This window comes from Onychomys torridus, chromosome 3, assembly GCF_903995425.1.
Source record: "Onychomys torridus chromosome 3, mOncTor1.1, whole genome shotgun sequence".
Taxonomy (NCBI): Eukaryota; Metazoa; Chordata; class Mammalia; order Rodentia; family Cricetidae; genus Onychomys; species Onychomys torridus.
The window spans coordinates 151,945,844-151,963,281 of NC_050445.1; the positions used below are offsets into that span (position 1 = coordinate 151,945,844).

The window sequence follows — 17,438 nt, forward strand, 5'->3', positions numbered from 1 at the left end:
TTCACCCGTGCTTCTGTGCCCATCCTATGGAACCTACTGGTCTTTGTTTTTGGAGACAAGGTTTCTCTGTATAGCCCTGGCTGTCCTGGAATTAGCTCTGTAGACCAGGCTGGCCTCACTCACAGAGCTCTGCCTGCCTCTGCCTCCCCAGTGGGCCACCACTGTCCCACTTAATTTTTTTTTTTTATTTGTGTAGATTTATAACTGGTTTATATGCTGATTGTAAAAGGGTTGTAAGGGGAGAAAAGGAACCTGGGGTCAGTAAGATGGTTCACTGACTAAAGGTGCTTGCCACCAAGCTTGACAACCTGAGTTTGATCCTTGGGATCCATGTTGTAGGAGAGAATGGATGCTATGACATGAGCACATACGCATACCTCTCTTTCATACCACAAAAATAAATTCATGTAGATGAAAGAACAGGAATACATGTTTTGCCCTGCAGTGTAGGTAAGGGCTAAATCCTGGATTCTGTTTTGATAACGCTGAGAAGAAGTTTAGTCTGTGTCAGGCTTGAGAAGAAAGGTGGTTTCCAGGCCTGATTGATCCTCAGCTGTGTCTAACCCCAGTGCTGGAGAGTGACAGAAGATCCCTGGAGCTCACTGACCAGCCAGTCTAGCCAGGCAGTATCTCCATGCTAGTGAGAATCCCTGTCTCAAAAAACATGGTGCAAAAACACCAGCAAAACCAAAAACTGAAATAAAGTGGAGAGCTGGTTTAGTGAGTGAGAGCTCTTGCTGCTGCACCTAACTACCTGAGTTTGTTCCTTGGAACCCACATGTTAGAAGAAAACTTGTAGTGGTATTTGCTTTGCCCATTACCTTGGGCAAGAGTCACCACCTCCTTCAGGTGGAATAGCCTGGGGTCATGGGTGGAGCAAATGCCACTACAACAACACTCAGTACACTGAGTTGTCCTGCATGTGCACCCACGTGGACAGAGGAAGGAAAGAAAACAAGCTGGTGTTTAAGATGCTTTGAGCTGGGTGGTGGCACACACCTTTAATCCCAGTACTTGGGAGGCAGAGGCAGGAGGATCTCTTAAGTTCAAGGCCAGCTTGGCCTACAGATCCAAGTTCCAGGACAGCCAGGGCCACAGAGAGAAACTCTGTCTCAAAAACCAAAACAAGAACAAAAAAAGGTACGTTTTGAGACAGTATTCCACTATATAGATCTGGCTGGCTTAGGATTCAGAGATCCCCTTGCCTTTACCTCCCTAGTGCTGGGATTAAATTTGTGCTCCACTCACTCGGAAGGCAGAGGCAGGTGGATCTCTGTTTGCTCCGGGCCAGTCTGGTCTACAGAGTGAGTTCCAGGACAGCCAGGACTGTTAAACAGAGAAACCCTGTCTCAAACAAAAACAGTAGCAACAACAACAAAACAAGAACAGCTGTGCCTCACCAAGCCTAGCCTTAAAAAATTACTTAAAAATATGTGATAAGCACTTGAGGAAGAGACCTTATTGAGTGTGTGTGAGGTGTGTGGGGTTGAACACACGTATGCCCCCATCGTGTTTTTCCGGTTAGTGGGTTTTTTTTTTTTTTTAATTTATTGTGCGTGTAAATAACCCCAATTAGATGAAAGGAAATATCCCTATCATTTTGTTGATAATACTTAGGCTTACTGTAAAAGAAAATATGAATCCTCTTTCTTCAAAAGAAAAGAAATAAGGTTAAGAATGTGGGAAAATTAAGGACATTCTAGTGTATGTTGTATGCTTAATGATTGAGGAACGAGTGATACAAACCAGTAAATACATGAGCAGAGGGCCTAGACTGAGAAGAGGATGATGGACAGGTGTAAGCTGAGGAACCTTGCCTGGGAAAGCCAAGTGAGTTAGAGAGGAGGTCAGCCAGGTGACTTTGGACACCAGTGTATGTTTAGTACAATCAACCTTTAAATGATTAAAAAAAAGTTTGGGACATTGTCTACACAGACTGGCTTCAAACTCCAGACTTCAGTCTCCTACTAACACACACACAGTGTGCTCACTTAGGCACATACCCACTGCATAGGTGACCACACACACATCACATATTTAATCACAATCTACACAGGCTGGCTTCAGCTTCCTTCACATATGCATGCAGGCTTGCACCAATCTTATTGAAGCACACATTTAATCTCAGCATTAGGGAGACAGAGGCAAGTGAATCTCTGAGTTCTAGGTCAACCAGGTCTACATAGTGAGATAACTATCTCAAAACATATCTTTGTTTGTTTGTTTTTGTTTTGTTTTTGCCGGAGCTGAAGACCGAACCCAGGGCCTTGTGCTTGCTAGGCAAGCGCTCTACCACTGAGCTAAATCCCCAACCCCTTCAAAACATACCTTAAACATCTACTTTAAGCAGAAATGCTTAATACAAACTGCAAACGTAAGTTTCCCTGTTGTTAACTGTTGTAGGAAATAACCTCAGTGGTCATGAAACAGTTTAGACTGCTTACATGATATGCTAATGCATGTCTTAAAAGAAGTTTTCTCCAGAAGAGGTCAGCAGAACCCCAATTTCCAGTTGGGTTACTGTGCCTGCTTGTTCTGTCATTTGTAGGGTTTTAGTATCTCCAGATCTACTTTTTTGAGTTTTATCATTAATTACCAAGTCTAAAATTAGGGAATTTATTCAACTACAAGCTTGTATATAACAGAGGAAGTAACTTTTTTGTTTCAAGTTCTGTTTTTAGTTGTGGTTATGTTTTCAGAATAACATCACAGTATTTATTTGGGGATTTGTAACTTGAATTTGGTACATGGTACAGAGATTGACAACACACTCAAGCATCAATGTCAGAGTGGATGTTGGAGAGCAGTTTCAACACCAGGTGTATGTCACCTTGGTTTTCAGACTGTTAACATGACAGTGGTTTGATGGACTGTCTAGATAGGTAGTCTTAAAGATGAATTGGCCCACCAGCTACAGCAGGAGAAACCCAGGCAAACAGATGTGTCAGTTGTGAAGGAGATCTTTTTCTTTGCAGTGGTTTTGGGTCTCCTGTTGCCCAGGTTATTTAGGAGCTAACCATGTAGCCAAGGATAGCATAGCATTGGACTCCTTAACCTTCCTGCCTGGGATTATAGGCCAGCCTGGTTTCTGGCTTTACTTATTGTTTGTTTCTTCTTTGTTCTATCCATCCACACATGTAGAGATGAGAAGACACTTAGGAGTTGTTTCTCTTTCTCCCGTGGAGATCAGGGGTCAAACTCAGCCTTTGTAGAAAGTGCTTTTAACAGCTGACCCATCTTGACAGCAGCCATTAGTTGCTCTAATGTTTAAACGATATTTATTTTTTTAATTATGAGTATATGTTTCGGTATTTTCAGGTAAGTGCAGGCCATATGGCAGTTTCAGTGTAGTGGGAAGAGGTTGGAGTGTGCACAGCAGGAATGATAGGAATTTGGGGGTAACAGTGCCTTTCCTGTGTAGGGTTTGGCCATTTCAGGTTCTTAATAGTATAGAAAAGTGGCATTTTATATATAGTTTTTTATCCTTTCTTTCTTTTGTAATGTTACTAGGTAATAGCTAAGAGAAAAGAAGAATCTGGAAAGATAAAGCTTTTGCTTCATTGGATGCCTGAAGACATGTAAGTATTTGAAATACTGTGTGTAAGAAATTTTATTTTGCCAGGTGTTAGTGGTGTACACCTTTAATTCCAGCCCTTGGGAGGTAGAGACAGGGAGATCTCTGTGAGTTCAAGGCTAGTCTGGTCTATAAAGCCAAGTTCCAGGACAACCAGGGCTGTTATTCAGAGAAACCCTATCTCTTAAAGTCTTGAGTGTAAAAATTATTTAACTTATTAAAATAAGAAATTATAAGAGAAATTGAATTGTGCTGTGCTTTGAGTTGTCATCTTAACTGCCCTCCCTCATAAGGAAGCTTCTGGTGAGGGCTGAGAGGAACACTCGTCAATGTGTGTAACTTTAGGGGCAGCTTGATAGGTGTCCCTTCAGTAAATGGTAGCAGCGGGTTCTCCTTTGCAGCCTCTGACCTCCTGCCATGGTTGCTTGGCCGTGCTATGAAGCCAGCATGACTGTCTTTGTAGAGTGGGTCTTAAGTTCATTTAGAAAGCTGCTACCTGGATAACACCCATGCAACTCTGAGGGAAGGTTTTGTTTTAGATAAGGTTTCTTCATATAACCCACTGTCAGTGAACTCATGATCTTCCTGCCTCTACCTCTGGGAGTGATGGGATTATAGATGTGATGAGCTACTATGTCTGCCTTATAGTAATTATTATTATTTTTTGAAGGAGGGTAGGGATTTTGAGACCAGGTTTTAAGGAGCCCAGGCAGGTTTTGAGTTCTTGACTCTTCTGTTTTCTTTTCTTTTCTTTCTTTTTTTTTTTAAACAAGAGATTGGCTTTTTTTTTCCCCAAGATTTATTTATGCAGAAGAGGGCACCAGATCTCATTACATACAGATGGTTGTGAGCCACCATGTGGTTGCTGGGAATTGAACTCAGGACCTCTGGAAGAACAGCAAGTGCTCTTAACCACTGAGCCATCTCTCCAACCCCTTGATACTGATTTTAAAAAATATATTTTAAAATTTATTCTTTGTTGATTCTGAACTTTGAGGAGATGTTGTTGATTCCCAACACCCACATGGCACCTCACACTGTTTATTTATAACTCGGGACATCCTCTTTTGGCCTCTTAAGGCACCAGGCACATACATGGTACACAGACATACATGCATATAGAACACTCATACACATAAAATAAAAACAAATCTTTAAAAAAGAATGTCAAATTTAAATATCTAATACAGGTATATCAAAGTACTTTGAATGTTTTGTAGGATTAAATATCTTCAAATTCAGAATTTGGTCACATACACGTATTTTATTTTCTTTCCTTTCATGTGGGCTCAGTCGCATGAGAGGCCCCTCCTTGGTACTCTTGGTATTTGCTGTACTCCTGATCTCATGGATTGATGGAGTTTTCCTTTGCCAGTGAAGAAACAGTTATCTTTTCGTTGGCTTCATTTAGTTAGAAGCCAGGCTATACAAATTCCCAGTCTACCCTATACTCCAATTGACCATGTGCTTCAATCTGTGTCTGGCTCCTGAATAGATGGCCTGACACATCTGTCTTTGCAGAAGCACATAGGTGTCCCTGTCAGAAAAGCCGGGGAGTGTGAAGACAGGAATAATAAGTCTAGGATAACTATAAATTATTGGCTTTCCTTTTCTTTAATTCATAGTCTGCCAGATGTGTGGGTGAATGAAAGTGAACGACATCAGTTAAAAACTAAAGTAGTTCATTTATCAAAGCTACCCAAAGATACTGCCTTGCTGTTGGACCCAAACATTTACAGGTAATTTATTTCATGACAGCTTACTTTCCATTTTGAATTGCAATCTTGAAACTTTCAAAATTTTCGGTAAGTTGGGATTTATTTTTCAGTACATATTTATTTTTCAGTTTTTGTTTTGTTTTTGCCTAGACGTGACTAATTGAGTATTCTTGATCAGAGTGCTCAATCATGTTGATTCTACCTTCCGAATAACCTAGGTTTCTGGACCTGAGACAATCAACTTGTGCTGGGTTTCTACTTTTTTGAGGGGCTTGTGGGAACAGGATCTTATGTAGCTCAAGTTACCCAGACTTGCTGTCTAGTCAGTGCTGCCCAGGTTTGGGGCATTATAGCAGCACATTGGCACTCTATGCTTTTTAAAAGTGTGGATGTAATGTCAAGAAGAGCTAAGTCTTAGAATTCAGAAACAATATTTGATAAAGTTTATATACTTGTTTAGTTCTAGATTTATTTTGTTTTTGTTTGTTTGTTTTTTGTGTTTTGAGACAGGGTTTCTCTGTGTAGCTTTGTGCCTTTTGCTGGAACTCACTTTGTAGACCAGGCTGGCCTCAAACTCACAGAGATCCACCTGGCTCTGCCTCCCAGTGCTGGGATTAAAGGGGTGCACCACCTTTAATCCGGCGTATCAGGATTCTTAATTGAGACATTCTTCCCCCCTCTTCCCCCCAAAGATTTATTTATTTATTATGTATACAGAAGAGGGCGCCAGATCTCATTACAGATGGTTGAGAGCCACCATGTGGATGCTGGGAATTGAACTCAGACCTCTGGAAGAATAGTCCGTGCTCTTAACCTGAGCCATCTCTCCAGCCCGAGACATTGTTTTGAGCAAAGTTTTAACACTCATGGGCCTTGCCATGAGGGGATATGTGGACTCTTGAGCCTTCCCTGCTCCTCTTTATAGATGAAATGTCTTTTGTGGAAGGTGCTATATTGCAATGGTCACATTCTCTGAAGATGGGATAGACTATGAAGGGGGGAGGATGGAGAAAAATGAGATCAAGAATATACAATGCCGTACTTCAAAGGATGATCGGGTGTTTATTTACTGATACCTAAATTAGATTTGATCCTTCTTACTCTGTGGGGAGGTAATTAAAACTGACATCCTAACAGAGCTATGAGAGATTCTGGGAGAGCTAGTCTGCTTGTAGAACTGATTATGAATGTCTTCAGAATTGACAGTTGGAATGAGTCTCCATATACTTCTGTTCTCTTTTCTTTCTCCCTCTTCTTTTCTCACACATTAACTTATTTTTGTGCTATTGTGCTTTGTAGATGTCATAGTGGAAATGATTTAAAATATTCTTCATGTTTAGAATTTATTTTCAGATTGACTGGTAGAAACAAGGTTGGCTAGTTCAAGATACGTGATTATTCTGTTTTTTTTTTTAACTAAAAGTTTCTTGGGAAATGAGGATGTTCTTAGGTGCTTTTGTGTAGCCCAGATTATCTTGGAATTCCACATTGTCCTGATTCAGTCTCCCAAGTACTTGGTTTATAGGCATGCCTTATCACATTTGGCTTATGTTACTATAGTGATATTTTATTTGTATTGAAATGTGATTTTATTTGTATGTTAATAAAGTTGCCTTGGGGTCAGAGCAAGCCAGAGCAGAAGCTGGACGGTGGTGGTGGTGGTGCACGCCTTTAATCCCAGCACTTGGGAGGCAGAGCTAGGTAGATCTCTGTGTGTTCAAGGACACAGCCAGCATGCCGACACACGCCTTTAATCTCAATACCAACCATAGAAGACCTGGAGGTCTGTACAAACAGGCAGTGACGAGGAGGTCATGTGGCTGGGTTTACAACCAATGAGAAGGCAGAATAGAAAGTCTATATAAAAGACAGGACACAGGAAGTAGGTCTCTTGCAGAGAGGAAAGACAGAGCAGCAGTGAAGGGTAAGGTTTTCAGCTCACGGCTATTGCTCTGACCTTGGCTTTTAACTCTGCAATTGGCTCTGTGTTTCTTATTTAACAAGATGGTTACATCTACATGTTACTGTTAAAACAACCAGCCAAAATGAAACACACCCCCCCAAAACCTCAACATTGAGTTTTGTCTTTGGCGCTTCTTCTCTTCTGAAAATTGGAACTGAGGGTACTTTAACGTGGTGCAGTCCTAGAGACTTGATGGTTTCTTGGTGTGAGATTAGGGTTTAAGTATCTAGATTTTGACTGGGAAAACAGTTATTTCCACTTTCTTTTTGAGGAATGATGGCTTGCTGATGTACATGTCAAAATGAAGTATTACTGTCCCACTAGAAGATACATACTTCACTTACAAATGAGACTATAAAGAACATTTCTTTGAAATTTAAATATACATTTAAAGTAGTAGTTGAAAATGCACATTAGATGTGGGATTCTTGATAAATAGAAATGTTATCAGATTACAGAGATTTTTTTATTAAAAGCCATGTAAATAAATTTTTTTTTTGTGTGTGGAGCTGAGGATCGAACCCAGGGCCTTGCGCTTGCTAGGCAAGCACTCTACCACTGAGCTAAATCCCCAACACCCATGTAAATAAATTTGTATTCATTTTTAGGAATAATTACTTTTGTTTCCTGGGACAGGGTTTTTCTGTGTTGCCCCAGATATCCCAGAACTCCCAGGCTCAAGCAATACCCCTGCCTCAAGTCTTGAGTACTTGGGACTAAAGACATGCAGCAGTACTGGAAATACCTTGTTATGGTGGCCTGTCAACACCACTGTGTTCAAGTCTTTAATGTTTCTTTTGAAGTACTCAATGGTTTTTTGATTCAGCTGAATAAAGAATTTCTTTTCTTTTTCTTTTTCTAGAACAATGCCGCAGAAGAGGTTGAAGAGGTAAAACATACATAAATACATAAAAGCAAACAAGCGGGGCCACCTGCAGTCTTAGTCACTGACAATGGGCTTAGGGAAAGTTGCACATTAGAGTCAACCCTTCCTCTTTTATTTTTAAGTCCAGTATTTAGAGTAATATTTATGCTTAGTGTGGACATTCTGTGAATGAAGTAGGTCTTCTGTGGAATATATTAATATATTACTGTAGTCCACATGTCATGGAATGGCGCTGTGGGAGACTGCGCAGACACTCTCTGGCAACTCAGTTGAACAGCTTCTGAAAGGCTTTGCATGCTCGCTGCTTAAGCTGCTTTTTTTCTTCCCCTTAATGATTATAATAGTTTTATTGGAAAGACAAACAATTGCCCTTACAAGTACCGGAAGCACTGTAAGATATTTTTCTTGACAGTGTGTATTGATTGGAAGTCCTAATAGAAAGTATTTAGACAGTGGAAATTATCAGGAGATAATTAATCTTTCAGTTAAGATAAATAGATGTGATTGGTTGCCATTTGTGTTCTTTTGCAGAACTCTGATAAGAAAAATGTTCAATTTGTATTTAAGCAAACAGTGAACGACATTTGCAATCAACTAAAAATTCGTCTATCGAATTAGGTCTGAGAATCACTGTTAAAGAGTGTTGCCGTATGTCTGTTGGCTCCCTTTTCAGGACTAGGGTCTTTTATGGGGTACAGTGTGTTATATTTACCTACATAACTACTCCTGTCAATGGTTTTTGAGAAAAACCTCAAATTCAACTTATTTGAATAATCTTCATATTTTCATTTAACCTGTGACTCTAATTTTTTTCCTGAGGAAAGAGTTGGTTTTTGAATTTTTTTTAAATGTAAAAAAAAAAAAATGTATTTTTTTTAAAGTATCTTCAAACCGAATCTTTTATGCACCAAAGTTGGTTTTGAAAAGGAAAATAAAATCACTTTCTTGCTTGGCACGCAAGAAGCCATATGGAATTTTTTAACTTTACAGAAATGGAAATATGTGTAACTTGTCAGTACTGTATCAAACAAATGTTGCATAGAGATAATAGAGTGTTGCTTGTAAATAATTCAGCAGATTTGTAATATATTTTTCTATTATGAAATGTACTGTAGATGTTTTCTAGAGGCATGAAAGTCAATGTATATATTATGGTAGAAATAATATTGAAGGAAATTGTAACTCACTAGCGCTGCCAGAGGGATTGCTAACAAAGCACCTTTAACAAGAGATGTCTTTGCAGACTGAAGGGACTGTGTACTACTGTTAATGTCTAAGAACAAAGCATTGGACATCCTTCCAGAAAGTCTTTGAGGGAGGACATAAATGGCAGTTTATGGCACACCCTCTGACAGTGACTGAGGTAGTCGTTGCTTACTGTTGGGAGCACATACTGGAAAGCATGTGCTGTGCAGTCAGACTGCAGAAAGCACTCCTCAGTCGGGAGTTCTCACTTCCTACAATGACAGGAAACCAGCAGTTTGTACACTAAATTTTTTAAAGAAAGACAAAAATATAAAACTAAACCTTTGGTTCCAAAATGGGAAAGGTTCCATGATGCATAGATCATTTCTCATTTGCTTAAAAAAGAAAAAAAACCACACACAGAGAAGGTACTGAAAGTATTGGGGGTTGAACAGGGCAGTGGGTAAAGAGGTGGAGTGAGATGCTGAGGGACGAGGGAAAGAAAGCACTGCCAGTGAGGACACTCTGGAATGGCCGTCTGATGTGCTCTGTAGCAAACGGGAATCTATTTTCTAAAGAAGAAAAACAGTGTGTTCTTAATCTTATTTTCCTTTGCTTAAGCACTTCATCGTTTGTTTTAGTCTATATCTGAGAAGTACTCTGCAGTCTCCTTTGTTCCTTTTAAATTTTGGTTTGTTATAACATTGCCAAATAGAAGTGTTTCAGACATAGAGTTTGTACCTGTATTTTTATTTTACTGTCTCATGTTCTTGTAAGTCATTCTCAATTGACCGATGATTGTAGACTTTGCTTGAATATTTTTTCTAATAAAACAAAACAAATCACATTTAGCTTCAAATTGTAACAATTTAATTTTTAAGATGACATCTGGAAATAAATACACATCCAACATTTTCTGTAGGTGTACAAATAACAAAGTAGTCGTTGTCACTGTATAGAAACCTTTAGATGTTGAACCATCCACATTGCTGCTTGTTGGTTAGCCTCAGAGTACTCAGTTGTTCCTGGTCCCTTTACTTCTGGTGTAACTTGGGTGTGACATTGTTACTAGCACACCAAAAAGAATATGAAGTTAAAGCAAGCTAGTTTTATAACTTGTATGTATACATATTTACACATTCAAACCTGATTGGATAGTAACTTTGGACATTTTAGGCTGTAATGTTCATTAATGTTTCTTCTTGTTCTGCTCTTCCTGTGCCCACGTATGTCATATTTTGTAGTGGGCATAGGATTATGTTTCTTTTTCTAAATTTATGTCTAGTCCAGCACTGGACAGCCTGCAGCCCATAGGCACACTTACTCATTTTCATACCTGTTATTTGATTTTCCCCTGCAGTGGCATATTGGAATTATCAGACCTTAGGGGTCTGCAAGCCTGAAGTATTTAATGTCTGCTTTATAAAAAGATGTTTGTTATTCCCTTGTATAGCTAATAAAAATTTTGGAGTAGTAAACATAGACCACATAGTTTGCACTTAATATGGTAGTGTACACAGTGCTAAATTTCTGAGAAGGTCATCTCCTACACTTTGCAGGAGGTACTCCCACAGACATCTGAGGTGTTTGGGTGGAACTTTCATGTTGGATTGCTTATATTGTTGAGGACCTACCATTTTACCAAGGTGTTTTGTCTTACAGGGATAAAATAAGAATCTGTTAAGTCAGATTCTGTGTTTGAACCACAAGTAATATTGATTTTATCTAAAAGAATCTTGGAGTATGAAATATTGTAAAATTTTAAAGTTCTTTATTTTTCTAGTAAACCTTTTCATACGCTAATGTGGCTACACATTAATTCTGAATTTCAGATGAAAGGAAAATAAAGTGGACAATAATTAACTCATATTTTCAAATGTGTCTAACTCATTGACAGTAGAAAGCTGAGTGTGCTGACTAAGCCTACTGTTGGGAGGCTGAAGCAGGAGGATTACCAAGAGGTCAAGGCCAGAGTGGGACCCTGAGTCAGAACAAACCAAAAAGGAAAGAAGTGTTCATAGCTATAATTTCTTTCTCTCTTTTACACATATTAATAAAGTAGGGCCATTGAGGTGGCTTAGCAGTGAGGTGCTTGTTACTGGCCTGATGGCCTGAGTTCCATCCCTGGGATCCATATGATGTGAGGAGCACTGACTGAATTGTCCTGTCTCCCCCCACCCCCACGTAAATAGACATATTAATAAAATTTTACATATGCAAATACTCAAGGTAGCATTTGCCCTAGTTTAAAACATGTTCTGTTTGCTTTTGAATTGTTTTCTTGATCCAAGGTTGACAGGAGAGGTGAGGTAATGTTTACATGGAATGACCGTCAGAATGGCGGCTGGAGTCGGTTAAGCACCCTTGAGTGGTTATGTGTCACAGCCTTGATTTTTTTATTTTTATAACACCCTTGTGTAAGTTATAAATGTAAACCAAATTTTAGCCTTCGGAGATTTGTAATGCAAAACCTGGCATGTTGATGTATCTAACGAGGCCTCAGGTGGCAGAAATATATATACATAATATATACATATATAAGAGTTTATTTATAAAGAATAATTAAAATCACATTATTTGGAAGGGATTTTTTTTAGAGTGGTACTTTGTGGGGTTTTAATTTAAGATATTTTTCTATTCTATTTCATAAAAGGATAAAATATTGGAAAATTTTATGTATAAGTGTTTTTCTTTAATTGTTGAATTTTGTGACATGGTGTAGGGCATTTTGCAATTACAACATTGCAGCTTTAATATAAATACCATTTGCAGAGTTTTTCTTTGTAATGAAAAGTGAGAATATTTTGTAATTTCTTATGTTTCCTTTTGAGCCTCAATAGCCTTAAAATATAGGCATGAAATATATCCTGATTTTTTGTTTGTTTTTTTTTTTTTTTGTTGTTGTTGTTTTGGTTTGGTTTTTCAAGACAGGGTTTTCTCTGTTTAGCCCTGGCTGTCCTCGAACTCACAGAGATCTGCTTGCTTCTGCCTTCTGAGTGCTGGGATTAAAGGTGTGCAGTTTAGAGCAGGAATTTCTTTCTAGGTCAGTATTCTTCCCACTATACCAAATTGCTTCTCACAGAGTAAATGTGTGTTTAATATCACTATGAAGTTGTCCTCAGTGTTTGTCCCACAATGAGTTAGCTTGTTGTAGTGAGGTCCTGTGGAGAGCCATAGGGCAGACGACACTAGGGTTGAGGTTAGGGATGATGATTGATGTCTTTCTTTACATACAAACTCTTTATAAAGGGACCTGTGCTTGGATATCTAATCTTCCTCAATGTGATGGGTTATTGATGTTGCATTTCATAAACTCAGTTGTTATGTAATTATTTTGATATATTTACTCTCATTAAAAATGCTTGTTTTTGGCAGAACCCTTTAAGAGTAGTAGGACCTTGATGAAATTGCTGTGAATGGCGTTTTCATTAACCTTGTCCTGAGGACCTGCGTGGCCTGTGGCTTTTCTAACTAGTGTCATGGCTGCAGAGCCTTGCTGTCCCTATTGCGATGTTCTTTTTCTTTATTGTTCACATTCTTTGGCTGAAGAAAACTTGTTTTTAAAATTTTACAACTTTATAATGATTTCTATGTTTCTTGTAAAGAAAAATTTCACAAATTTATATTTGGATGCTGTGGTTCTTGTGTGTGCTTAAGATGATTACATTTGGGGGGGTTCTTAAAGGATCATGTTTTGGGGAATACTAATAGAGTCTATGGAATGCTAATAGAGTCGAAAACATGAGGACTTGTGCTCTTGGCGCATGTACACTAAGAGTGGAATGTGGTATCTTCTTACTTATGGCCTAGGTAAGCCATCTCCCAGTGAGTTATCTCCAGCCCCGAGTCTGCTCTGGGTTGCTGGTCCCAGTGCAGATAGTTTAACAGGGAACACCATTGGATGTTGTGCGGAAAGGTTCTAAGGTCCTCAGTGTGGATCCTCTTGCATTGTCTTCAAACACCAGGAAGCCTCATTGATGACCACTGGTGCAAGCATGGTGGATGCCAGCTTGTAGAGACAGTGTGTCACATTTGTCTGTCTCAAAGCATATGATATGCCCTCTGCTAGGTCATCTCAGTGATCCAATTTCTGAGCAAAAGGATGTGGTTGAAACAGCAGTACACATACTTAATAACTGAACTGAGTAAAAAAAATGAACAATGCAGTAAAAAAAAAAAAGACAAGTATCAAATCAGAAACGCTGAAAACATGCAAATATATGAAAAACTTCAAAATGAGAGGTTGGCAGGTTGGAGATTGGTTAATTAAGGGTGTGTACTGTTTTTGCAGAAGACCTGATTTCCATTCCCAGTGCCTATTACGGCTGCTCATAGTCACCTGTGACACAGGATCTGGCACCCCATGGACTCTTGCACTTAATCTACACGAATACATATACATTTTTAAAAAAAGAATTCGCTGTTGCTCATCATTAATGAAAATTAAGCTGTAACCAGGGTGTAAGCTACAATTAGGGATGAGAATGGTATGACAAACCAATCTTGTCTTTAAAAACTATCTTGGTTAATATACAGAGTTTCATTGTGGTTTCATTCATGTTCATCATAATTCCATTTGCCCTCCCTTGTTCTTTCCTCCCCAACATTCCCTGCCTTCTGCTTTCATGATTTAGGTCATGTCTCCTTTCCAAGTCCTAGATAGGAACTCTTTTAAACATCAGTATTGTTTTTGTCACTCAAGTGTAATTACCAAATTGAGAAAAGTTGACAATAGAGAAAACTGGACTTTCTACTTTTCCCTCTTGGCCATTGCAGTTAGGTATCAGGAACATTAAAGAGCAGCTGAACTTGTATGACTTGAGACTTAAAAACAGAAGAGGTATGAATTGGGTGACTTGTCATTTTGCATTGCTTAAGCCTTGTGCATTTGAGGCTACTATTACCACTGAGCTATACCCCAAGCTCTTGCTTTTCTGTCATCCAGGTTCACTGTAGTTCAAGCTGTCCAAACCCTTGCTGGCTGTAACAGCACTCCAACTTGTCAGATTTTGGGTACTGTGTGATTTGGAGTGGGTTTCCATATTCACCAACACAGAAGCTTGTATTAGCAGTGCTATGAGATGATGTCTATAGAGTCCACAGAATTAAAACAATGTTTTGCATGTTTTAGGGATACTTCATCCACTTGTACAAATCAAGTTTTTAACAAAGGAACTCTGGGAGGATGCATTCAAACCATGGTGCTTTTAAATCTTAGTGAAGAAGGGAATTCTCAAGGCCCTCAGCCTTTCCGTCAGACCTTGCTAAGTGCACACCCCCACACCCCAGCTCTTTTGTGAAGCCAAAAGGCACCTGAAGAATATTCTGCAATGGGGATGGCTTCTGGGCGACAATGATGAGTTTTAGATTTATGGCCAGTTGCAGATCTGAGACTCTAGTGCCTGCCATGGTGGTGGTGAGTTCAGGTCAGAAGGGCAGCGGGCACTGTATGAGAGAACAAGCCCTTTGGTGGTTTTGTGTATTTTCTCTAAATTGCATTCGTTACTTTTGTTGTTATGGCAAAATGCTTGAAAAAACTAGCAGAGAGAAAGGGAGACGGGGAAGAAGGCAGGCAGAGAGATGAAGGGAGGGGTTTATATTTGGCTGAATAATAAATATTGTGAGGAAGGCAGAGTAGAAGGGTCATGAGGTAGCTGATCACATTGCAACCAGTCAGAAAGCAAAGAGAAATGCTGGTGCTCGGCCCCCTCCCCCCTTTTAATTAGTTGATGAGAGATGGCTTGGTGGTTAAGAGCCTGACTGGTCTTCAGAGGACAAGGGTTCAATTCCCAGCACACACATGGTACAGCTAATGACTAACTTCAAAACCCTCTTCTGGTCTCTGCAGACACTGCATGCACATGGTGTACAGACATACACACAGGCAAAACACCTATATACATAAAATTTTAAAAACCCTAAATTATTAAAAAATGTATTTGTGTACCTGGTTGAAGGTATGTGCACTCCATCCATACAGGAACCTGCAGAGGTTAGCTTCCCTGGGACTGCAGTTACCAGTGTTTGTGAGTCACTACATGGGTGCTGGGAACCAAGAGTCTGCTGCAAGACTCAACCACTGAGTTGTTCCTCCAGCCCTCAGCTTTTCTGTTTCATGTAGTCCAGGATCCCAGCCAGTGAATGGCATAATGTTACTTAGATTCAGAGTGGGATTTCCCGCCTCAGTAGTTTTCTGAAGTGCCCTGGCACATAACTGTAAGGCAGATAGATCTCTTAAGTGATTCTCAGTCCAGGTCAAATTAACCATGAAGATGGACTTTCACAATAACCAAGTCAAATACTGGACTTTTCCCTTTATGCATTCTTGGTCTCCCTTACTGTGTGTGTGTGTGTGTGTATAGACAAGCATGCTTGTGCATACATGCATGCTCCTTTTCTTTTTTTTTTTTTTTTCCAGTTTTCGAGACAGGGTTCTCTGTGTAGTCATATCTGTCTTAGAACTCACTCTGTAGACCAGGCTGGCTTTGAACTCAGAGATCCTCCTGCCTCTGCCTCTGAGTGCTGGGATTAAAGGTGTGTACCTTGTTGCTTGTTGGGTGCAAGTTTCTTAAGCAGTAGCCCCATTTGCCAGTAATGTCTTAACATTTCTTGATGCTGCTGTCAGCTCAAAGCGTTCAAGCTCCAACTTTCTGGTCTCAGCAAAACTCTATTCTTAACATTTGGACATTTTCTCAGGTTGCTGACATTTCTTTAAAGATGGAAACACTGTTCCATCACACTCCTGTGTGGTTGATTTCTGTATTGATGATTTCTGACTTGAATCCTCTCTTAGCTTGGAAATAAAGCTGCCTACGTGTCATTAGTGTTGACCCTGACTGCTGGAGAGATTGCAGTGAATGCAAAGCCCAACAGTTAAACTGGATCAAATTCCTGGGGGTCCCAAATCACCCCTGACATTTACTTTCCTTAGCTACACAAACACACAATATATAGGGATGTTACTACTCTTTTTTATTTATTTTTTAAAATAATTTTATTTTAGTCGGGCGGTGGTAGCACACACCTTTAATCCCAGCACTGGGGAGGCAGAGCCAGGTGGATCTCTGTGAGTTCGAGGCCAGCCTGGGCTACCAAGTGAGTTTCAGTAAAGGTGCAAAGCTACATAGAGAAAAACCAAAAAACCTGTCTCAAAAAAACAAAAACAAACAAAAAATTAAAAAAATCAAAAAAAATAAATTATTTTAGTAGTTACGAGTGGGTATTGCTCTTGCAGAAGACCCTCCTTCAGTTCAAAGCATCAATGTCAGATGGCTCACAATCACCTGTAACTCTGATATTCAATGTATCTGGCCCCCACAGGTTCTGGTACTTATGACCACATGTACGTAATTAAAAGTAAAACTAAAATAATTTTATTGTATGTATGTATGGGTGACCACATGTCATGGTGCCAGTGTGGAGGTCAGAAGACAACTTTCAGGGGTTGGTTCTCCTACCTTCATGTGGGTTCAGGGCCTTGCACTCAGGTTTCCAGGCTTGTGCAGCGAGCACTTTTACCCCGAGCTATCTTGCTGTCCCACCTTCCTTTTTGTAAGTAAGGTCCCTTGCTGAAGAGAAGTAATGACTTTGGACATATGAAATAATTTGACAGCACACCTAAAAAAGCCATAGAATATAATGGAGAAACAATACCCAAAAAGAACAAATGGCAAGAAATAAACTCAAGGCTGAGATCAATAGGATAGAAACAAACAATACAAAGAATTAATGATTTGGTTCTTTGAGAAAATCAGTAGGTTCCTCCTTTCTTCACTCCTTCCCAAAAGGCCTTGCCTTCAGTATATGGCCTTTGTGTTTTCTATTGCCATGGAGAACATGACCAAGGCTACTTATAAAGGAAGCATTTGGGGGCTTGCTTATGTTTTTAGAGTGAGTCCACGACCATCGTAGTGGGGAGCATGGCAGCAGGCATGGTGCTGGAGCAGCAGCCGAGAGCTCACATGTTGAAGCAACAATCGTGAGGTAGGGAGAGAGAGAATGAGAATGTTGAGGCCAGACCTGATCCTTTGCAAACAGGTCCATCAACTATAGACCAAGCTTTCCAGTATATATGAGTCTAAGGTGGCAATTTTTATGCATATCACCACAATC

At 39.6% G+C, this 17,438-nt stretch overlaps 1 protein-coding gene across 1 annotated transcript in view; it reads left to right on the top strand.

The window, feature by feature from the left end:
• Aebp2 (AE binding protein 2) overlaps window positions 1–11,195 on the top strand; it is a 50,733-nt gene extending 39,538 nt beyond the window's left edge. Inside the window, 4 exon segments of the mRNA XM_036181459.1 lie at window positions 3,511–3,578; window positions 5,200–5,313; window positions 8,118–8,144; window positions 8,673–11,195. Of these exon segments, the coding sequence (XP_036037352.1) occupies window positions 3,511–3,578; window positions 5,200–5,313; window positions 8,118–8,144; window positions 8,673–8,718 (255 nt within the window). The 3' untranslated portion in view covers window positions 8,719–11,195.
• The last annotated feature ends 6,243 nt before the right edge of the window (window positions 11,196–17,438 follow it).